A 24,714-nucleotide genomic window follows, 5' to 3' on the forward strand; every position below is an offset into this window, starting at 1 on the left:
ATGGAAGAAATTTATAGACAAAGGTGATTTGAGAGCAACCAGCCCCCCCCCCGCACATCATTTCCCAAAACAAACTTCCAAACAAAGTTTTGAGACATCTATTTTTTTCAGCATTGTTGAAAGGTTCAGTAACTATGCGTTTGGCGATGTCAACCACCCCTCAGCACTCAGGACAAGGGCAGTAAATTACTTTCAAAAAATACGAAGGGCATCAAGGTGAGTTTTTCAGGAAATGTGAAAGGGTAGTGCTGAACTAAATAAAAACACTTATGTTTATATGGATTAACAAAAGGGTATAACTCAAGAATGACTGTGTATATTAATTTGGAACTATTTTGAATTTGCATTGTCAATTTAATATACATATGCTGATATTTATTGCTTAAAATCTTAATAATTTTTGATTTATTAAATTTATAAAATTAAAAACATTTAAAATTCATTTTTTTCAGCAGGGAAGGAGTAGCGGAAAGCTACCAGAATAAAAATTATACCGTAGTTAAAGCTAAATTAGATTTTAAAAAAAGGTACATCTAACGGTAAAAATAACGTAACGGTATATATATATATATATATATATATATATGATTTATATATATATATATATATATATATATATATATATATATATATATATATATATATATATATATATATATATATATATATATATATATATATATATATATATATATATATATATATATATATATATATATATATATATATATATATATATATATATATATATATATATATATATATATATATATATATATATATATATATATATATATATATATATATATATATATATATTTATATATATATATATATATATATATATATATATATATATATATATATATATATATATATATATATATATATAGGGCGGGGATTTTAGACCAGGGCACTTAGTATCGAAGGAGTTGTCGTATAAACTTTGAAAATGGCTCATTCGATTGGAAATTGAAAGGGCTAGTGCCCTTTTTAATAGTTGAAAGTGATTGGACGGCAACTCCCATGCCCACCATTTCCCCAAACACATTCAATCAAAATTTTGAAATAGCCATTTCGTTCAACGTAAATGAAAGGTCAGGAAATCATGTCTTTTAAGATTACCCCCCCCCCCATCGAGCCCTCAGGGCAAGGGTTGTAAGTTAGGCCCTGCGGGCATAACTTACAAACACCTCGTTTTATCCCAAAATACATTTGATAGAAATTTTGAGATGACCTTTTGTTGTCGTAAAAACTTCAAAAAGAGCTCATTCGATTGGAAATTGAAAGGGCTAGCGTCAATTTTAATAGTCGAACATGATTGGAGGGAAACTCATCCTTCCTTCCAAGCCCAATATTTCCCCAAACACATCCAATCAATATTTTGAGATAGCCATTTTGCTCAATTTCATTCAAAGGTTCGAAAATTATGTCTTTGAGGACGACAACCCCCATAGCCTCAGGGCAAGGGTTGTAAGTTATGCCCTGGGGGTATATTAGGCATACATAGAAAGGATTTGATCGCATAAACTTTGGAGAGGGCTTATTGGATTGGTAATCAGAAGTTCTAGTACAGTTTTTAAGGTTTAGAGTGATCGGAGGGTGGATACCCCCCACACCTCGTATTTTCCCTAAATGTATCTGATAATTGGCCTTTTTTTATCGTAGAAACTCCTAAATGAGCTCACTTGATTGGAAATTGAAATGACTAGTGCCCTTTTTAATATTCAAAAGTAATTGGAGGGCAACTAACTCCCCTCCAACGCCCGCCATTTTCTCAAACACATCCAATCCGAGTTTTGAGACAGCCATTTTGTTCAGAAATTATGTCCTTAGGGTAAGGGTTTTAAGTTATGTCCTAGGGACATATAAGGTTTATATAGAAAAGGTGATCCTATAAACTTCGGAGGGGCTCATTAGATTGGTAATCAGAAGTTCTAGTGTCCTTTTTAACATTGAGAGTGATCGAAGGGTGGATACCCTCCCACCTCATATTTTCCCAAAATGCATCTGATAGAAATTTTTAGATGGCCATTTGTTGTCATAGAAACTTCTAAAAAGGCTCATTCGATTGGAAATTGAAAGACCTAGTACTCTTTCTATTACTCAAAAGTGATTGGACGGCACAATTCTATCCCCCTCTCACACTCCCATCAATTCCCAAAACACATCTAATCAAAATTTTGAGAGATCCATTTTGTTCAACGTAGTTGAAAAAGTCTGGAAATTATGTCTTTGAAAACCCGAACTAGCCCCTACCCCTCCGTAACAACTTACTTTCCCCCGACGCATCCAATCAAAATTGTGAGATAGCCATTTTGTTCAAAATATTTCAAAGAGCATATAACAATGGCTCCAAGGTCAACACAACCCTCCAGAGCCCAGGTGCAAGGATTGTAAGTTAAACCCTGAGCATGCAAGGTTCTTATAAAACGGATGGTCGTAAAAACTTTGGATCGGATGGGGCTCATTCATTTGGAAGTCCAAAGATCTAGTGCCCTTTTAAGAGTCAAAAGTGAGAAGAGGACAACCAGCATCCCTCCAAAATCCTGTCAGTCCCCAAAACACATCCAATCAAAACGTTAAGAGAACGATTTTTTTTCAGAATTATTGAAAGGTCCAGTAATTATGTCTTTGGGGATGCCAACCTCCCCACAGTCCTCAGGTTAAGGCCTGTAAGTTTGGCTATTCGTTCATTGCTTACATATAGTACATGTTATTGAGAAAGGTGTTCATGTTGGAACTTTATTTTCCATGCCTTCTCAAGACCAGGACATTTTTTGCGCTTACTGAAAACAAAATACGTTTTAATGTTTTCGGTTCTTTTACTTTCATAAATAAAAAGTCGTCAAAACTTTAAGGAATAAATATCAGTATTTGTCAATTGAACAGACAATCCACGGTCATTCGTTTTTTGTTTTTTTTTAGTGTAGCCCAAATTATGTTCCTATTGCAAGAAGGCATGGTTATCAGCCCTACTCAGGTTATTAATTTCTGGTCGTTTTGAATTTGATTTGGCTATCTATTATAATTCTTGGCGTTTTGAGTTTCATTTATTCATTGATGGTGATTTGTGGTAGTTTTACGCTTGGAAGATTATTTGACTTCATTTCTGCTCATTTTTGGCTTAATGGAGTTTTTTACTTTTCTTTGAAAAACGTGTTGTGTTTCAAAGTTTTTTCAATTAATTACAATAAATAACCGATTCAAACTCACAAACAAGCAGAAATTAATATGAGTAGGGCTCACAACCCTTAGGCCTTCTTAAATTGAGAACTTTTAAATGCCTGCACAATACGGCAGGAACTTTTGAGGGGGTTTCCGTCGGTAAAAAAGGATTTTTAGATACTTTATGGCTATCGAATAGCATTTTTTAATAGACAAACTCAAAACACTGCAATAGCTTAAACTGAATAGAAAAAAGCAAAAAAAAACAAAAAATTAAACATTTTTACAGCCTAAAATAATAAACATCACCTTGGAGACTAATCTTAAGCTGAAAGACAAGGAATGTTGAATGAAAACAATCAAAGAGGGAAATGGTTTATAAAGGTAGGCAACCTGAGACTCTATTGTGCAGTCACAATTTGGTTGAGCTTAATTTTCTAGTCTACTTGACTATATTAGTACATAAATAACTATACACTACTTAGACAGAATTAAGGTGGGCACGCCACTTGATTTATCCTTTGCCCTTTTTCCAAGTATATTAAGTGCTTCTGTTACTATCACCCCCCCCCCCACCATCTAATTGACAGATATAAGAATTATATTTAATTGTTGCATTTTTCAATAATTTGGCTTTTCATCTTATTAGTTGAACCAAAAATACAGTGAATTTGGGAATATTTCTATTATTGAGCTACAAATTAGGTAAACATACCACTTGAAGCCTTTTTTAAGCTCTTATCAAATATGATAATTACTGTAGCCTACTTGGAAATTCATTTTTAAGTCCTTATTGTATCCTTAAAGATGATACATTTTCTCTTATTTTTGGCTATATAAAAGGGTTTAAAATGGTAAATAGCCTATATACCAAATCATATTATTGAATAGGCTAACAACTAAAGTTAATATACTATTTGATGCCTTTTTTTATGCTGATTACAAATATAATAGGCATAATCATTTCTATTGGAAATAAATTTTAGCCCCCCCCCCCCTATATATAACAATTCAGGGTATATATTTCTACATTTGGGGGGTGGGGGTAAAGTTTAAACTGACCTACCTTTTACATCATAAACAAAATTTGCCCCCACCCCCCTCTGTGATAATTATAACCCTTGAATTGGTAAATATAGGGGGGGGGGGGCTGAAAATAATTTACAATAGAAATGAGTGTTATATTCTTAAAAAGCATAAAAAAGGGGTAATTATTTAGCCTTCTGTCAACTGATAAGGAGACATGTTAAGAAAACAATTCTTACTTTAAAATATGTATAATGATCCTAGTTCTTATATTATCCAACGGGAGAACCTTTATCATCAAATCTTTTCTCTAAAAATCCTCAAAAGAGAAAAAGTTTCCAAATATCACAACATTGAAAATTCAATGCTTAAGTCTTTTGAAATTGCTGCTGTAAACTGCCACCAAATAAGTTGTTTTATAGATAGCATTTAGCACATGTGTCAAAAAAATGTGTTTAAAGAAAAAGTAGTGGTAAATTGAAATTATAGAAATTCTGTGCATCTTTTGTAACCTAACCTAACCTGATAACTTCAATTCAAAATCAACGGATTTTTTATATTATTTCATTTCTTTTCAATGCTGTGCATATTTTGTATTTTTGGTTTTTCGCCAAAAATACAACATTTTGATTTTTGCCACTGCTATTCGCCCTTCGCCACTGCTCTTTAAAAAAAAAATATTAAAAAGACCGGCATGAACGCTATCTATAAAAGAACTTATTAGGCAGCAATTTAAAAAGAATTAAGCATTGAATTTTCAATGTGGTGATATTTGGAAACTTTTTCTCTTTTGAGGATTTTTAGAGGAAAGACTTGATGATAAAGGTTCTCCCGTTGGATAATATAAGAACTAGGATCATTATACATATTTTAAAGTAAGAATTGTTTTCTTAACATGTCTCTTTATCAGGTGTCACAAGGCTAAACAAATACCAAAAGGCATTGAGTGGTATATTCACTTTAGTCATAACTCAATAATATGATTTGATAAATATTTACCTTTAAAACAACAATTCTTACCTGATTAGGCTATATACAGGGGCAAATCTCTAGCATTTTTATTGGAGGGGCAAGAGGAGTCCATATCTGGATAGTCAAAGGGCATAGATGTATAACATTTTTTTCTCCACATTATTGGGGGGGGGGGCAACTGCCCCCTTGCCACCCCTAAACAACACCCCTGGTTATATACAGAATAACTATAGCTAACACATCTCAACTGTAGCTCCACTGAACTTTACACCCAATCCGTATAAAGTGAAAATATATAGCCTGAATTATGTATTTCTTATGTGTTTTCTGATTCTTGATTTCATCACCGTTGATTCAATTTATGGATAGACTAGGGTAAAAAACCTGTGTCCAATTGAGCAAAATTATGGAAAACTTAAACCCTCACATCTTGTTACCAAAGAGAAATTGAGAAGAATTGTATGTATCAATGAATAGCTAAAAATCTAAGCTATGCATCAATATGGTTACTATTGAAATTATTTTAGATCAAACACATGAAATTATTAGTTATTGACTTGCCTACAGGGACCTCTTTTTGGAAATACCAATTATCCTATTTTGAGGTATATATCCTTTCAGTGTTTCAGATTGTTTTTTTTTACATATTAACAGAAAGCTGATTTTCTTCTGATTTTAGAAATGTAACTTTTATTGCTTGAAATTTATTCTACAAATCACAAATAATAAATATAATTTTTTCTTTTCAATTTCTTGTCAAAATAAAGACCAGATATTTAATTGAAGGTGAAAAATTATTGGTGGAAATATTTCTAGCAAGGGAGAACTCTTCTTGCTGCCCTTAGATTGTATCAAGCTATAGTAAAATAAAGGAGGACCAGATAGCTATTACAATTTTTCCAGAATGCCAAAGAGAAGTGCTCTCTCCCAAAAAGAGGTCTTTTACCCTACATAAGATTGATCAAGAGTAACACTGACTGCTTAATATAAACACAGTAATTTTCAAAAAACAAAAATTGTTTATTTAATTAGATCATGATGAATCAATGCCTATGAATTGTGTAACTTAACAAAATAGAATAAGTTAACCAATATTTTAACCCTTTTCTATAGCAAAAAAAGAAGGAAAATGTATCATCTTTAAGGCCCATAAAGGAATTAAAAATGAATTTCCATTTAAGTGATTATTATATTCAGAAAGTGTCAAGTAGTATGTTTACCTAATTCCAAGCTAAGTAACTCCAACTTTACCAAAAATACTAAGCAAGAACTTGAAACCCAAGAGTCACACTGGTGATTAGGCTCATTTCAAGTTGTAGAAATAATGAAAACTATGGAACTTTATATTTTGTTGGTGTTACTTTTACTGATGAATCACCATTCAAATTTACAACAAAATCCTAACTGGATGTCTTTTTGAAGTAATGCACTATATCTCTTACCATAGGCAGGAGAGAGGTCAGAACAGTTGATCACTTCCTGCTCTTTGGTAGCCTACTCTCATCTGATAACTGCCATAACTCTGATATGAAATATTGACTTTTACTTGCTAGCTCTAGCTTCCAAATCTAGCCAACCTCTGGAAAAGTCAGTAAATTTTGCAATTAACTCACTAATGAGTTAGCTAAAAAATTGAAATATCTTTAGAATCAGAATTGCATCCTGAATCTAAACACAAAATTCATCTGTGTTCTTTCAATATGCAAATATATACCCTGAGTTGTACAGAAATGCAAATATATATACCAATATGCAAATATATACCCTGAGTTGTCTATGTACCTGAGGGTATATATTTGCATATTGAAAGAACACAAAGGAATTTTGTACAGAAAGGCAATAGCCTATACCCTGAGTTGTACAGAAGCTGGTATTCAGACTTCGTTGTGTTAACACCATATTTTTTTTTTTATATAACCTTACTCAAGCTGTGAAATTTCCCTGTGTACTTTCATTTTGGATTTATTTTTATAAGTAGATTACCATTTTGCAGGCTATTTCAAATTCCCTTGGGACAGTAAATTGTAGGTGAATATTTATGCAATAATTGAATAGAGATGGGTGCTAATCAAATCTAACTAGCTTAGACTTGAACTTATTTATTACTTAAAAGGATGAGTGTGGTATATATTGAATATATTCATGATTATGATGGAGCTTGTGCATTCTGCACTGCTAAACTTTGTACAGTCAAATTTTCATGAAGGAGTGGAATTTCATGAATGAAATTATTGCCAATCATGCAGCTGACTTTTTTGATGAAAAGTCTATTATGATAGCTAAAACTGACCTATGGTCTCAAGTGTTTGTGGGCAAACGTGTGCCTCAATGCAAAGGTGATCTAGTTACTTACTGTCACATAAAGGATATAATTGAGACCTTTCAGAAAAGCAAGTCTGATGATTTATTTTGCCTACTCACATGATTATTTTGCCTACCAAGGTTCCTGTCATTCCAGCCATTGTGTATTCAAGCCTCGCATCAAGGCTTCTAAACATTGACTCCAAACTCAAGCAATTCCATGAGAAGATTGTGTCTTATGATCTAAATTTTCCTCCTCTTAGTGACCCAATCACTGATACGCATGCCATTATTGTCATTTCAAAAGTTCCATCTCACCTTAATAATTCTGCAAAACACCGTGAAGTGATTGACCTTATACCTGGTCATGAATGTATTCATAGCATAAAGCCCCTCTGGCAATAAATTGGTAGTATGGATCAATCAGACTGCTGCTAAGGATTTTTGTGATTCTGTTCCCTCTGTAATGAGCAAATGTGGTGTCAAAGTAAATGAAACAAAATATATTGGTATTGTGAAAGGTTTATTAAATGCCTTTGATGTGGGGCATGCTAATTGGCTGTGGCAATATTAAGGATGCAAAACGAATTCACAATTCTTTTGCTGCTAAAGTGTTTTCTGAAAATGCAATTGCTCTTGCTAATGCACTGAAGCTTGGCATGAAAGTTGGTTATGAGATTTTCTGTGTTCATGAGTTCCATTGTCCACCAAGGTGCTGTTATAATTGCCAATTGCCTAATCACCTGAAGGCCTCTTGTAATAACCCTAAATGTTGCTCCCACTGTGCAGAAGAGCATGAATTGTCATGCAATTCCCCATGCCAGGCTACCCCTAAATGTCCTAATTGTCATGGCAATCATGTTTCATTTTCTCTAAAATGCCAAATCCTTTATAATGCTGTAGCTAAACGTTCTAGTCAGCTAAGAAAATGACTATTAAAATTGAATTCTCTTTATGCTCATTCAACATTAACGGAATGAAGTATAAGGATGATTGTTTGAACCTGAAACTATCTAATTTTGACATTTTGTTTCTACAGGAACATCTCTTGCCCTTGGTGAATTTGAACTCCCTTCCCAGGAGTAAAGAACACTTGGTTTTTGCTAGAAGTGCCCAAAAAGCTTACAGGAGACCTTCAGGCAGCCTGGCCTGCCTATTAAAACATAAATTAGTCCTGCTATCCCCTGTGTATTATTGTGAATGTGTTTGTTTCATTGTAATCCGTTTTGCTAACCTAGTTCTTATTAATGTATACCTCCCTTGCAACCAAAGATCCTTTTCCTCTCTAACACAGTATACTAAAGTATGCGCATTGCTAAAGACCCTTCTTGTTAGTGTTGAGAGTAATGGATTGGATTGTATCCTGTTAGGCAATATGAACTGTGATATAAACTCTACCTCAGCATGGACTGTTTTATTTTTGGATTTGCTACCTAATGGCTATTGGGTTTAGGATAAAGATGCATCCCATTCATACATACGTAATAGCGGTTCATTGTCTGATATTGATCACTGTGTTGTTTCTTCTGGTGTTTCTATTAGCAATATTCACATTGACCAGGATGAATGTGATTATGACCATCTGTCCCTTTCAGCCACTGTCACCATCAATACAACTTGGGCTGAACAGACCTTATGTACTAATTACAAGAAGTGGATAACCAAAAGAGACTGGAATAAAGCAGACTGGCCTCTATATCTATCAACCCTTGCTCTTCTTTTGTCTACAATTAAAGTTCCATTTAATTTACTCTGCACCAGTGTTATATCCCCACAAGCTCAATTTCAGCTCAATATATATTACAGCCAGATTGTTTCCTGCCTGAAAAAAGATGAAGAAGTGGCTGTCCCGCTTTGTTATTTTAAGCTTAAGACTAGAGGTTCAATATAGAAATCTGACCCTGATTTAAAAATTGTGAAAAATCATGCAAAATTGTGGCTTAGAATTTGGGTAGCATGTGACCGCCCTTTAAGGGGTCACCTTTTTGACATTAAACAGAAAACGAAGTTGGAGTTTAAATGTTATCTTTGTAAAGTAAGGTACAATGGTGTGAAAATTCCAAAGACCTCTAGCCAGTGGAAACAAGTGATTAATGTTACAAAATTTGATTCACCTACTAATGCTGATTGGATCCCTAATGCCTCTTGGATTAATCATTATAATAAGATTTTTAATATTATGAATTATGTGGTTCACTCTCAGTTTGCTAGCCTCTGTTCTTATGTATTTCCTGCAAGAATTTACCAATGCCGTGTACCTCCCGTTTCTGCTGACTGAGTGATTTGTTGTGTTAAGAATTTAAAATCTAAATCATGTGATATTGATGGTATTAGTGTTTTTCACCTTCATATTGATTCAAAAGAATTGATTTATCATATGCAGTTATTATTTCAAATTTGTCTGTGTACGTCTTTGATGCCTGATTCTTTTTTGTGCGGGAGTGTCATTTCAATTCTTAAATGTTGGAAAGATCCAACTAATTGTGCATCATATAGACCTATTATGGTAGCCTGCTTGCTGTGCAAAGTTTTTGAATATATCCTGCTTCCTGATATTCTTCCAAAAGTTGATTATGTGTCAAATCAATTTGGGTTTAAACCAGATATAGGATGCCAACATGTACATCGAATTCCTACTTCTTTTTTAATTCAAGCATAAAAAGATGGATCTGAAGTTCATTTATATGCGTTATATATTTCAAAAGCTTTTGACTTGGTTTGTCACAAGCAAGGTGTTGAGGAGGGGACAGCCCCTTTCATATACGGAATAATTTCTGTCCGTTTTAAGTTTTAATGTCACTCCTTACTTTCAGTTAGAAAACCTTTTTTTTTATTTAATTTTTGAACGTTTTTGAATTAATACAGGTTTTGATTTTGGCTCACCACACATGAATAATTAAAACAAACTGTGCATATTAATTTTAATTTTTTTGGTTAAATGGCTTTCTCGAAAGTTGTTTAATTTTATTTACGAACGTTTTTATTAGTAATAAATATACGTAACTTACGAATTCACTTACGTAACAAACTTAAACTCTTGTTGATTATAAACTTTTTCAGTTTTTGTGCCAAAACTATTTGCAATTGATTGGGCGGTCTTGTCATAGCTTGTGGATCGGAAAAGTGATCAAATAAACAGCAGCTAAATATCACAACCTTCTTTCCTCCCGCTTTGTGCCTGAGATATTTGGTTTTACTAAGGCCTACATCATTAGAATGTTGCTTGGAGTGAGCAACATTACCCAGCTTTTAGTGAATTCATCTTTTATATGTGTCCTTCGATTTTGGTATGCAAATTCATGTGTCCAACTTTGGTCAGGAGAGATCTTTTTTGGTAATATTCCTATTTGGTCTGGACTAAGGCAGGGAGGACTTCTGTCACCATACCTTTTTAATGCTTCTTTATACCCTGTGCTTTCTTGTATTTTTCCGTTGTGTTTTATGGGTCTAACTAATTTATCTTATATTGCTTATGTAGATGATTTATTACTTATTAGCCATTCAAAATTCACCATAGCTAAGTCTACCCAGTTTGTTTCTAAGCTTTTTGAAAAAAATTGGCCTTGTGCTTAATGCTGAAAAATGTGAGTATTTAGTTTTCAATGGTAAAAATCCAAGTAGTGATTTGAGTTGTAGTTCTTTTTCCGTTTAGCTGGTTCCTGCATTGTGTTGGAGCGGGATTAGTATCTGCTCTTCTATTTCATCTATCCATGCTAGTGCGCTTGCAGATATTAAGAATAAGCTTAAAGCAGGTTATGCTAAAATTGTCCCAAATCGTGGCTGACATTCTTGTAAGGCATTGGATAAACTCTATTCAACATATTGCGACCATTCCATTCTTTTTCTATCACGTTTGAGCCCATTTTTTAATACTAGTGATATACAGGATATTAGAGTTTTGTATTTACGTTATTGTAAATATCTTTTGTATTTGCCTTGTTGGTATAGATACCATAAGGTTATTCGAATGTTTAATGCAACTGATATATTGGCATCATATAATAAGTTGGACTCCAAGTTAAAAGATGAGGCCTGCAAGCGGTTGGGTCCTTTTATTCCTCTTGTGCAATTGTTCTGATTTGTATTTGTAGGTCTTTATATTGATATTGTTTTGCATGTGTTTTGTTTTGTATGCCTTTTCCTTTTATTTTCTTTTGTTACTCCACTTTTTATAATGTTAGTGGGTCAAAAATAAATTATTAATTATTATTATATATACCAATATGCAAATATATACCCTGAGTTGTACAGAATTCTCTGTAAGTCATTCTTTTCTTCATATTGATTTAACAGTTTGTCATATAATAGAAGATTTATTGCATATATACATATCAGGGTATATATTTACACATTAGGGGTAGAGGTAAAGTTCATTTTCAATGCAATGAATGATATATTTTGATTCTGGTTATAAAGGCATATCTATTTCTTAGCTATCCAATTAGTAAGTTAATTAGAAAATCTACCAAAAAATAACCATCTCTCCATCAAATGCTTTAAAAATGTGTTGATTCAACAGTTTAGTAATTCTGATTGTCATTGTGGATGCAAAATATGGACAGTGAAAACCAAGACAAAAGAAAACTTCTAGCTTTCAAGATGAAATGCCTCCATTGAATTGCTAGAATCAAATACACTGACTCCATCACTAATTTGAAAACACACCAAAGGCTCCAGTTTACTGAAATTGTTCTCAACAACATCAAGAAACAACAACTCTGCTGGTTTGGCCATGTCAAGTGAATAAACCTGAGCTGCCAAAAATTGGCCTTGAAGGAATTACTTCTTGTACTTTGTCCACAAGGCAAACCGCAAAAACAAGGGATAGAGAACTTTGATAACATCAAGATAGCCCAGTTATCACTACCACACCAGATAGAACAATATACCAAGCCTTCCTTGCACATAACCTAGCAGGAGGAGTGGCCCCAAAACATCCATCAGTGGTAGCTGGGACCTAAGTAAGTATTAATGCACTTTATATAAATGCATAGCCTACTTGTAATATTCATAAACTGCTTATTTTTGCACAGAAGAGGTGTTTATTAGAAACTTCAGAGGGCTCATTTGACCAAACATTAAAAAAATGAAGCTTTTTGTTTCAGAAAGGAGCCATTGATATCAATGGCTCCTTTGTACAATTGTTATCATCATCTCAAAAAATCCTTCACCAGGAGCTTACAGCCCCCTCCCCCTCATCTTTAAAACCTAAATGAGTAGCACTATTGCATCTCTCTTTATTATTTTTTTTATTATTCTTAAGCCCTTAGCAGACAACTGGATTGTTGTAGAGTTTTTTAAGGGCTCATTTGAAAGCTATTGCTAACATCTAGTGCTTTCTAATGATTTGTGCACAATCATGCCACTCACATGAACAATCCAAGCGCCATTTGGCACAATAGCAGTAATTTTTTGTATCATCTCAGCAATGGGTGGAGCTATGAGGCTGGTTCAATACTTTTTATACAGTTCTTCATAAGGGGACTCTATGGCCTGACTATGGATTTGATTGATCACTTAAGGATAGATACAGTGGAAAGTTGGGCTTATTTCTATTAAATTAGAGTTGTGACTTTTGGTATTGGATTGCTATACTTTTCTAGAATAATGTGTGAATACAAAATGAGACCTTGAGTTCAAGTCTCATACTTGTTCTTTTTCAAGGTCAAATCAATCAGAAATTGAATGGATATATTTTTAAAAATTTATTATTCTGTTAGTATGTTACTTATGGCATGTTTAACACCCCATAGTGAAGAAAGTGCTTTAGATCCTACTCTTAAGCCAAATGAAAGGAACTACTGATCTTTTAAGCCTATTGTATAGTAAGAGAAGCAGTGAAGTAGCTGAAAAAAGGAAGAAGAAACGAAAATTCTTAGGTTGGCTTATTACAACGGTGTTAATTTGAATTTATCTAACCAAATCCTATAATAGGTTCATAGCCAAACGATTTCTGGTTATATGAATGATTACTTGAATTCCCTGGTACATCCTGGCATTTTGACATATGCCTTTATTTGTTTACAGGAGGTTTTGAGTACAAATTCTGCTCGTTTTTTTTCTTTTTTTGGCATGGTGCAAAATGAGATAAAATTTAGTTGGATGTTCATTTGGTTTGTAGGATTGAAAAAAAGTATGTTTGAAAAAGAACTATGATGCAGAAAACTCTATTGAACCTCTAGTCTAGAACCTCTATAGAACCTCTATAGAACTCTATAGAACCTCTAGAATATTGAACCTCTAGTCTTAAGCTTAAAACAACAAAGCGGGACAGCCACATCTTCATCTTTTTTCAGGCAGGAAACAATCTAGCTGTAATATATATTGAGCTGAAATTAAGCTTGTGGGGATATAACACTGGTGCAGAGTAAATTAAATGGAACTTTAATTGTAGAAAAAAGAAGAGCAAGAGTTGATAGATATAGGGGCCAGTCTGCTTTATTCCAGTTTCTTTTGGTTATCCACTTCTTGTAATTAGTACACAAGGTCTGTTCAACTCAGGTACTTAAAACTCAGGAAACTCAGGTACAGAAAACTCAGGTACTTAAACAGAAAAAAACAGCTCCTGATGACTGCAAATCTGGAGAAGTCTGAAGTAAGCATAGCCAAAGAATACATAAAAAAAAAAATCAAGTAATTTTGAATAGTTATGGCCTTATGAGGATTTACATCCAAAGTAGCTACTTGTGCATTTTTCCAGTTTTTATGTCTTCATAGTTGAAAATAAATCAAAGAAAAGAAAAATTGTAAAGATCCATATAGAAAACCAAGTAGTTGGATCATATTGATAATATTAATAATCATCTTTCCTGAAGATGATAATGCCATGAGCAATCCTTTGCTGACTGTCATGTTTTCAGATTTTGGAGAGATTGGTGGAAATACTGAGCATGATGTTGATTGTCTTATTTAGGCCTATATAGTAAATAAAAGGAAAAAATAAGTTTTTTCAACTGCAAGTAAGGAGCAACATCAATACTTAAAATAAACAGAAATTATTTTGTATATGAGGGGGGCTGCCCTCTCCTCAATGCCTTCCTCTGCAAACTAAAGGTTTTTAGTACTTAAAAAAGACTTCTTACAAAAGTACTTTAGTTATGAACATTAATGCTGCTTCAAGGGGCTTCAGAAAAGAAAAACTGAAAATTTCTAACAAAAGTACATATGATTTGTTTAAAACTAAGCCTAAAAGAAAATAAGGATAAGATCATTTTGTTGATGTTTTAGTTTGGTTAGTATAATGTTCGGAATTTTAATATTAAAATCTGGCTAACTTACCAGTAATGCTGGTGGAAAATTCCTTTTCTGAACTAGCCTAGTGATTGGTAGATTTGGATTATGCATTGAATGAGGAATCCAAATGTGTAATTCTTTTTTCCTTTTTGTTTCATTGTCATTATCACTTTTTGTTATGAATATTCATAAACTGATAATTTTGTTTGTGAATATTATATATGAAAATTATTTATAATTTATTTGTGAAGTAAACACCAGAAAAGGAATCGAAACTATTCATTTTCACATTTTATCATCTATACTGACAGTATACTGCCATTTGTACTAAAACAAGAAAGAATTTGTGTATCACAAACTCACTCCTTGGAAAATTTTTCCACCCACTGAAAATTCCTTCATGGAAAAGTCCTCCCGCATAAAATCCTTGTCCCCGAAAATTCTCTCTGGACAATGCCATCCTTGCTGAAAATTACCTGCAGACAATTCTGCCCAGGAAATTAGCCTACTTTTATTTAAGACTTGTTTGCTATGTAATTTCTGATTGTTTTTCAAATCAAGCCGAAAATCCCTCCCTCTGTAAAAAGTATTCCCAGAAATCCCCCCCCCTCTAGTGGAAAGTTTATCCTGTGGAGAAATCGCCCATGGAAAATTTCTCCTGCAGAAATCCCCCCTCCCTCTCCACAGAAAAATCCTTTAGACAGTTCCAATCCTGCTGAAAATTTTCCACAGAAAATCTCTGCATGTAAAATTGAGTTGTCAAAGCGACAAAATAAGACAAATAAAAAGAATTTTGTATATAAACCCTGGAAAATCCCCCCACCCATGTAAAACTTCTCCTGAAAAGTTCACCCCAGAAATTTCCCTCCCCATGGAAATTCGCTCCCCCCTCCCCCATTTCCCAAAGGCATAGTTATTGGATCTTTCAACTAGGCTATGCTGAAGAAAATGGTTATCTCAAATTTTGACTGGATGACATAGGGGGAAAAGAGGCGTGGGAGGGGGCTATTTGCCCCCTAATTGTTTTGGTCACTTAAAAAAACAATATATCTCTTGATTTCTGTTCTAATGAGCCATCTCCCAATCTTGTAGGACCATTGGTTCAATACAATCACCCCTCTGATTTGTTGAATCTGGTGGTGAGATTTTGCCACAGATTCCTTGACTCTTTGGGGACGTTTCCCTCCTTTTTTACAATCAGGCAAATTTTCTCAGGCTTGTAGCTTGAGTGTTAGGTAATATTCAACTTAGTGAATTAGGATATATTTGGAATCAGCATAAAATGTCAATTCTTTTGATGTATCTGCTGTTATCAGAATTCCGTTTTTTAGAGTTTCCCCATTACTTTTGGGTTGAGTTGCTCCCCACTAACTGCTTTTTTTACTACAATCTGTTTTTCACCACAATCAAAACAGCTGAATTAAAAATCTCATTTGCAATAGCGTGGATGTCTTCTGTAATGAAATAATTTTATAATTTAGAATGATTTTAGATGACTTTTGTTTATTTGTTTAAAATAGGGTTGTTTATTTTAGCTAAGCATTTGTATGGATTTGATTATTTCCATGGGACCAGGTCCTTGTTTGTTTTTCAGTAGATAATGGGGATTCCTGGTTATCCAAAGATCTTGTTTTTATCTCATTGTTTTTATCTTGTTTTTATAGCCTTATAGAAAAAGTTGTCATTTTACTGTAAGTGGTATTAATTAGAAAATTAATTAACACTTTGTTTTCTTCAGGATGCTTGTGGTATCATTTGTGCTGTTTTCACGTTTTTTCTTATTTTGTATGCAGAATTTGTAGTGGTAGCTGTGATTTTATTTCCTCATTTGTCAACCTTTTATGGTATATTTAACTTGTTGATGACTGTTCTGCTTGGACTTTTAGCTACTGTGTCTCATATAAGGACTATGCTCACTGATCCAGTAAGTTATCTTTGAAGTCATTTAACCAAATCAGTATGTTTGAACATAACCAATTTTTTTTGGATTCCCCTTTCACTCTGAAGTACTACAATTTTAATTTTATCCCTGTATTTTTGAGGACATTGGGGGAGGGGGGTGGCCTTCTAAATTGATATTGGCAGAATAACTTAAAACCAATTTCCATTAGTATATGGAAAACATACTTCCTCCTTCATGTTTGTAGGGGAAACTATATTTCTTTTATGTGCAGATATACCTGTTTGTATGTTTTTGTTATGTATGTCAGCACATTACATGAAGAGAGGAGTCCAAGGTTTGGTTGTAGCCTCCTACAAAAAAAAAGTTCTGAGGTAGTTTCTGGTTAAATTGTCAAAAAGTGAAAAGAATAAAAATACTTTGAAACTGCAAAACTAGGTTAATTTTAAACAAGTTTACAGGATTAAACAGTTTATTGTAACCCGTCATAAATAAAACGTGGCACTTGTTGATAGAAACTGAAACTTTTGCTGAAACATTGCATAGATTGGATGTGAGGATTATGGAAAAGAGGTCTTAGGGAATTGTGAAAAAGATTGGCAACTTGTTTAACCTATTTCTGTACAAGAAGTGTTCTGGGGTTGTTGAAGCTGCCCAAATTATTAATTCTGGGTGTATTAAGATTGCTTTTAGTGATCAAGAATGTATGTGTCAAAAAAAGTGCTTTTTATGCTGTTTTTAGTTATGTAAATTTATTAAATTTTAAGTTTAAACATCAAAAGCTATTAGCTTGAGAAATATTGTGTAATTTTAGAAACAGTGGGTTAAGACCCTGAAAAAATTCAGTTTTCTAGTTCCACTGTAGAAAAATTCAAAAGTAAGACAAAATGCGCAAAAATATAACTTTTTGTCCCTTTGGCGAAAATAGATAATTAATTTTTAGCTCAGTGTAAAAAAAAGGGTTTCACAGTTTGACTGTGGTTTTGTAGAATAAGGTTAAATGATATTGGTTATTTTTTTCCACTGATGAATTTCATTTTTCTTTTTTATCTGTTTTCCTCTCTACCTTTTTATGCTGTGAAATCTGTAGCAGTTGCTGCATTGATAGAAGTCACTGAATGCCCATATGAAATATTTCTTAATCTTTGCAACTCAATTGCTTTTCATGTTTGTCAATGTCTGACCCAAAATGATCATCAATTTGAAGAAAGGTTTTTGTAAAACAACTAAATGAAGTATTTAGATTTTATATAGTATTTAGGTAATTATATTTTGAAAATTTGATATACATTGCACTTGTATTTTTAGAAAATACAATTACACTTTGGTAAGATCCTTTATATATCCAGACCATGTTGTAAGACAATATGAGGTCTGTGGTAATAACACACTAAAAGGTATTTCAGCAGATGTTTGAACCTCCTCTCCCCCCTCCCCACGTTGTGGTACCAATGTGGGATTTTCATCTTACTCTACAGTTTAGGACATACATAGCCTAATCATATCCCTAGAGCCATACCAAGAGAAGCAGTAAAAACCATAGGCCTACTTGGTTTTTTGGATCTATATTAGAAATAATAGAGTATTATATATATATATATATATATATATATATATATATATATATATATATATATATATATATATATATATATATATATATATATATATATATATATATATATATATATATATATATATATATATATATATATGCATACTCCTGCCATTTACCCGTGCCCCAGCCATTTAAACATTTGCATCTCAATTACTTGGACTATTTGTCTTGGCTTTTCTCTGTCTACAATTAGCCATGTCTTAATGCAACCTATGTAACCCAAAACAAACAGAAATTAAAAAAAGTCATACTCAAATCGAGCAGAAATTAATCTGAGTAGGGTTCTAAACCCTATGCTTTCCAAAAACCAGAATATAATTTGTGCTTTACTGAAAAAAATTCAAATGAACTGAAAAAAATGTGCATTGCCAGTTTAATATACATATGCTGATAATTATTCCTTAAAATCTTTTTTAATTTTTGATTTCTTAAAGTTATAAATTTCAGTTGGGGTTCGAGTTTCACAGTATATATATGTATATATATATATTTATATATATATATATATATATATATATATATATATATATATATATATATATATATATATATATATATATATATATATATATATATATATATATATATATATATATATATATATTATATATATACATATATATATGTATATATATATATATATATATATATATATATATATATATATATATATATATATATATATATATATATATATATATATATATATATATATATATATATATATATATATATATATATATATATATATATATATGTATATATATATATATATATATATATATATATATATATATATATATATATATATATATATATATATATATATATATATATATTGGTATATATCCGAGATGCAGAAATCCTGTTAATGTTGACATTCACCAGTGAATGTCCGAAACTCCTGTTTTTCTACTTGGAATCAATTAGCTTAGATTTGCCAGTCAGCCTTTTCAATTTAATGCAAGGTTTGATGATCAAAGGTTAGGTTAGATTAGGTTCGCTTAGGTTAGGTTTTTAACCCATTTCTGATATTTAGAACCAAATTAAAATTAGCTTTGCAAGTCAGCTTTTTTAGTCTTCGCTACCTATTATGATAAAAGTTAAAGTTGTGTTAGGCTATGTCAATTTAGGTTAGGTAACATTTGGTTATAGATATCAGAAATGGGTTAAAAACCTAACTTAGCCTAACCTTGCATTAGACTGAAAAAGTTGATCATATCTGACTAAATCCTAAATCCAAATATATTTCGGACATTCACTGGTGAATGTCGACATTCACCAATTTCGGATATTCTTGGTATGCTTTTTAGTTCTTTGTTAAACAGGTTTTCGAAACTGTAATCCTAATTAAGTTATGCTTTTGGCTGTATACAAACGGTTTCAGGTTTTGTGTATTTCTTCCTATTTATGGTAAGGAATATGATCTGTAGTAAAAACTGAGTGACGAGGTTTGGGTAACAGGTCTTGCTAGTGATGATTTCTGGTAGATTTGCATTGTCTATGTCTTAAGACCAAAAGGAAAAAACAAGGGGTATAAAAGATAACTTGTAGCCGCTTGATACCTATAGGTGCATACTGGTCCGAAAACTAGGGGGGAGAGGGGCTACTAGATATTTTTTGCTGTTTCAAAATTCAAAAAGTCAATTTAGGCAACTACCCCTCCTACCAAAGTTATCTTCACAGCACACTATTTATTTCTAATAAATTCAGCTTTATCAGAATGCTTTTTATGACCTACATGGTCCATAAGGTCATTACATGTCTCTTTGCAGAAGAGGGCATGAATTATATGATAACGCCTTTCAAGTTTTACAAAATCAAAGCTGATAAAAGCTTGCCTTCATCATTGGCACTTAGATCACATTAAAAATAGAACTGTAGCTTTAGAAACCCTGTTTTGATGCTAGCTCCAAATTGGTTTTGATGTTATTTAAAAAATGTGACTGCCCTAAGGCATAGTACTACTTCTTTGCTTCATAGTTTATTTCTGAACTCTTTATGCTGTTACTCAGGTAGAGTTTTCCAAATAAAATTTGCGTATTTTGTTTTCTTTTATCCTTCTTTTCTTCCAAGTTCAATTCAATAATTGAACGTAAAGTTGCTTCAAGACTGAAATTAATTTTTTCGTCCTATTGAACATTGTTCAAAAGTTTATTTCTATCTTATACCTAGGTAAAAGAGAAAACAGTCCTATTCCTTTCTTTTAGGGAGCAATACCAAAGAATAGTGCTGTATCTGTCGATTGTATGACTCAAGAGTATGTGGAGAAAATGGGCTTCAAAGAAGGCCAAACAATTTATAGATGTCCCAAATGCTCCTGCATTAAACCTGATAGAGCACATCATCGTGCTCGGTGTGTAAAAGGTAATTTTCCCTTTAATTTCCTTTGCTTTACAATTCAATCATATTTTTTAATCACCTTCTAACTTTACCTCTCAGTATAGGGTAGATAGTTCATACAACACATCCATTATAATACTGAGCGAGGGAATTCAGTGTATCCCATTGACTGTCACCATAAGAAATGTTTGTATGACCTTAAAATCGGTTTATGAAATCAACTTATCAAAGCTATACTTGAATCAGTTTAACCTCGAAACAAATAAGAGTTCCAAATAGGGATAGGTTTTATATATATATATATATATATATATATATATATATATATATATATATATATATATATATATATATATATATATATATATATATATATATATATATATATATATATATATATTACAATAAACAGTATTAAAAAATTGACTGAATACATCCAAAGCTAACAAAATTAGCAATTTAAAGGGAGGAGTGCCTGCAAATAGTAAGTTTTTCATCTGAATAAAATATTTTATAAAATAAGACGAATTTATACTTACATCCCCCTGAAAAGTTCATTGGATGAGAAATGAGCGTCACATCTATCTATACTTAGTGCAATCAGAACGTATGTTGATGAATATGTTATATATAATATATATATATATATATTATATATATATATATATATATATATATATATATATATATATATATATATATATATATATATATATATATATATATATATATATATATATATATATATATATATATATGTATATATATATATATATATATATATATATATATATATATATATATATATATATATATATATATATATATATATATATATATATATATATATATATATATATATATATATATATATATATATATATATATATATATATATATATATATATATATATATATATATATATATATATATATATATATATATATATATATATATATATATATATATATATATATATATATATATATATATGTATATATATATGTGCTTTATATATACATATATATATACATATATATATATATATATATGTATATATATATGTATATATATATATATATATTATATATATATATATATATATTCTTTTTTTCTTTATTTTCATTCATTTTTATTGTTTTAACTTGTAGGTGCATAAGGAAAATGGACCATCACTGTCCCTGGGTGAATAACTGTGTGGGTGAAGATAATCAAAAATATTTTGTGCTTTTTACGGTATGTATTCATTTTTATTCGTCACTTCCTATACTTTAAAGCCATACGCAAACTTACAATCATTTTGCGAGCCTCAGCCTCGGCTGGTCGTCACAAAGACAGGAGTCTCATTAGCGAATCCCCCCAGAGGACTAGCAAGATCATCGAGACACTATCGAGACCTACCGCAGAGGTGGTTTTAGGGGAGGGGCCGAGGGGGCAGAGCAGAAATTTTAGGGGCGTAAAATTTCAAATAAATAATCTAACGGTTATAACAATTTTGTAATTTTGAAATTTATTTTCATTAAGATAAAGTAGATGGTGTAATTATTAATCAAATACTTAATTAAAATAATTAAAAATAATCCTAATTAAATAATCTAAATAATAAATTTAAAAACATGATTAAAAAGTAAATAATTAATTAATGAATAGATTGAAAACAATTCTGTTAATAAATACAAATTTTGTTAAAATTTGTTCTGAAAATTTTTGTGGGAGATAGGGGAGGGATGCTAATCAAGATTTTGCCCCGGGCGCAAGAGAGACCAGAACCGCCACTGACCCATTGAGACTTGTGGCTTGACTGTGGATTTTTACTGAAAAAACAGTGAAATTTCACGTCGTTTTTGCTGGTGAGCTTATCAATCAAATTGGGCGGCAACATAGGAAACTCTCAGAGCGGCCAAATTGCCCCAACGATACTTCCTTTGAGCTGATTTTTAGCGGTTTTCTAGCAGGTATATTAGCTAGAACATTTTAATGGTTTCTACTCCGTTTAATTGAAAAAACAAAATTCACACTTTCTGGAGATGTAGGTTGAATCGAAACTGAACAAGTCTATGTCTGGCACAAAACGGGAGAATTTAAATGGTTTTTCTTAGAATTTCCAGAAAAGTATGGTTCGGCGTTTTTAGTTTTGTTTCGTTTATTCAGATTTCTTATCCAAGCTCTACAAGTTATGGCAAGCCTACCCATTCAATTCTAATAGTATGGCCACACCAACTAAAAAAGTATATAATGGATGAAAAAGGCTAATCCTTTTAGGTAGAGCATTCTCTTAATATTAACAAATAAAAGTACAAAAAGCTTGTGCTTTTAGTGGTATATATTGATTTTTTTTTGCTGTGTATATCTTAGAATCATACAACAAAATTTTTTTTTTGATTTTTACAGTAGGCCTATGTCTTGATTTATTTTTTGCTGTGGATACATTAAACTCAGCGAAAATATATACGAGGTGTGTTTTTTAATTAAGGTCCGTTTAATCCTAAGTAGACAACGCATGATTATTTAAAGAAAAGTAAATTTATTCTCAAAGAGTACGAGCTTTCCTCTGTTTGTAAATATAGTTGCCAAGGTTTTTGTAGTACTTATCACGCATCCCACCTATTTGTGAAGTAACATCTGTATAAAAACTTGTCATCTGTTTCGCCGACCAGGAATTCACTTCCATTTTTACGTCATAACCATCATTGTAACGTTTGCAACTGAGGCGTTGCTTAAGGTGGGGAAACGGATGGTAATCACTCGGCGCAAGATCAGGGCTGTATTGTGGGTGATCTAAAACTTCCCAGCCAAAACTGTCCAACAAACTACGGGTCTAACCTGCAGTGTGAGGCCTTGCATTGTCATGAAGAAGAACAATTTCCTTTGTGAGCATACCGAGTTTTTTTTTTTTTTTTTTTTTTTTTTTTTTTTTTTTTTTTATCGCTCTGGAGCTTTCTGAGTTTTGGCAGTATGCTTCTGCATTGATAGTGGTTCCTCCGTTGCATGAAGTCGACCAAGAAAACATCATGCCTATTCCCAAACACCTACGCCATGATTTTGTGCTGGGAGAGAAGTTGTTCGTCCTTCAAATTTTCAGAGGAGTGTATGTGCTTCTATTCCTTGTTCTGTTGCCTCGATTTGGGCGTGATATTTGAAACCCATGTGTAGTCTCCAGTTCAACCGGTTGCCCATCTCAGTGGCAACCGTTAAAAAGATGACGACGTAAAAACAGCAGTGAACTCTTGGTTATTGGAGCCGATGGCAAGCTCTTATAAAGACTACTTTAAAATCAGTTGAGAGGTATGATAAGTGTTTAAAAAAAAATGGTAACTGTCGAAGATTAGAGTAAAATATGCACTTTCTAAAAATAAATTTACTTTTTAAACATAATATTTCTTTATGTGCTTATGTTCAAACGGACCCTAATTAAAAAACTCGCCTTGTATATATGAAAATTCGCTTTCATGGTGATTATCAATCGTATATATAAAAGTTCGCTTTCATGGTGATCGTCAAACGATGCTTACATTTATTGGTTATACAATAACGGTGTGATGCAATATAATAACACGGTAGTTTAGCAGATCATGCTCGTATCAAATAATTTGCCTTAAAAGGAAAATAATAAAAAAAAAAAAAAAATACCTGACCCAATACATTTTAAACTGCCTACTTTTTTCATAGCAACGTCATTAGCCCCCCCCCCTAATAGTGAAGATGTGCTGGTAATACTAGACATAATCCTTTTGTAATGATTGCGACTATTAAAGGAGTTCAAAGAAGGCTCAATGAGGATTGATTCTACTAGTTGCCTATTCCAAATATAAAAACTTCAGGCTTCAGAAGTTTTTGACAGATATTCCCATTGACTGGTATTCTAGTGAAGCTAATCAGTGCAAGTGATGCAACGACAACATTGCAATTCCGACAGGGACCATATTTAAAGTTTCCCGTGACTTAAGGCAAAGCCTGCGCTTGTTGAATATAGGACTCCTTCGTTAAATTGTACCTAAAGTGGACGTTATTCCTAAAAGTTTTTCTGTTGACTCTTTTAAAAGAAGGTTCAACAGTCATCTAAAACCTCTATAAAAGACAGGCGCCGCGAATTTAATAAATAAAAAAAGAAAAATGTGACAGAAGGGGTTGGGAACAACCCTGGACCCCCTT

General features: G+C 32.2%; 1 protein-coding gene across 1 annotated transcript in view; it reads left to right on the forward strand.

Moving 5' to 3' along the window:
* The first annotated feature begins 3,417 nt into the window (after positions 1-3,417).
* Positions 3,418-24,714, forward strand: part of LOC148945484 (palmitoyltransferase ZDHHC3-like) — a 29,125-nt gene continuing 7,828 nt past the window's right edge. The window contains 5 exon segments of the mRNA XM_089098864.1: positions 3,418-3,552; positions 16,439-16,624; positions 20,429-20,566; positions 20,569-20,585; positions 21,714-21,798. Of these exon segments, the coding sequence (XP_088954990.1) occupies positions 3,511-3,552; positions 16,439-16,624; positions 20,429-20,566; positions 20,569-20,585; positions 21,714-21,798 (468 nt within the window). The 5' untranslated portion in view covers positions 3,418-3,510.

The sequence above is a fragment of the Artemia sp. Qi Xiang Cuo genome, chromosome 13 (genome assembly GCF_049724085.1).
Source record: "Artemia sp. Qi Xiang Cuo chromosome 13, ASM4972408v1, whole genome shotgun sequence".
Taxonomy (NCBI): Eukaryota; Metazoa; Arthropoda; class Branchiopoda; order Anostraca; family Artemiidae; genus Artemia; species Artemia sp. Qi Xiang Cuo.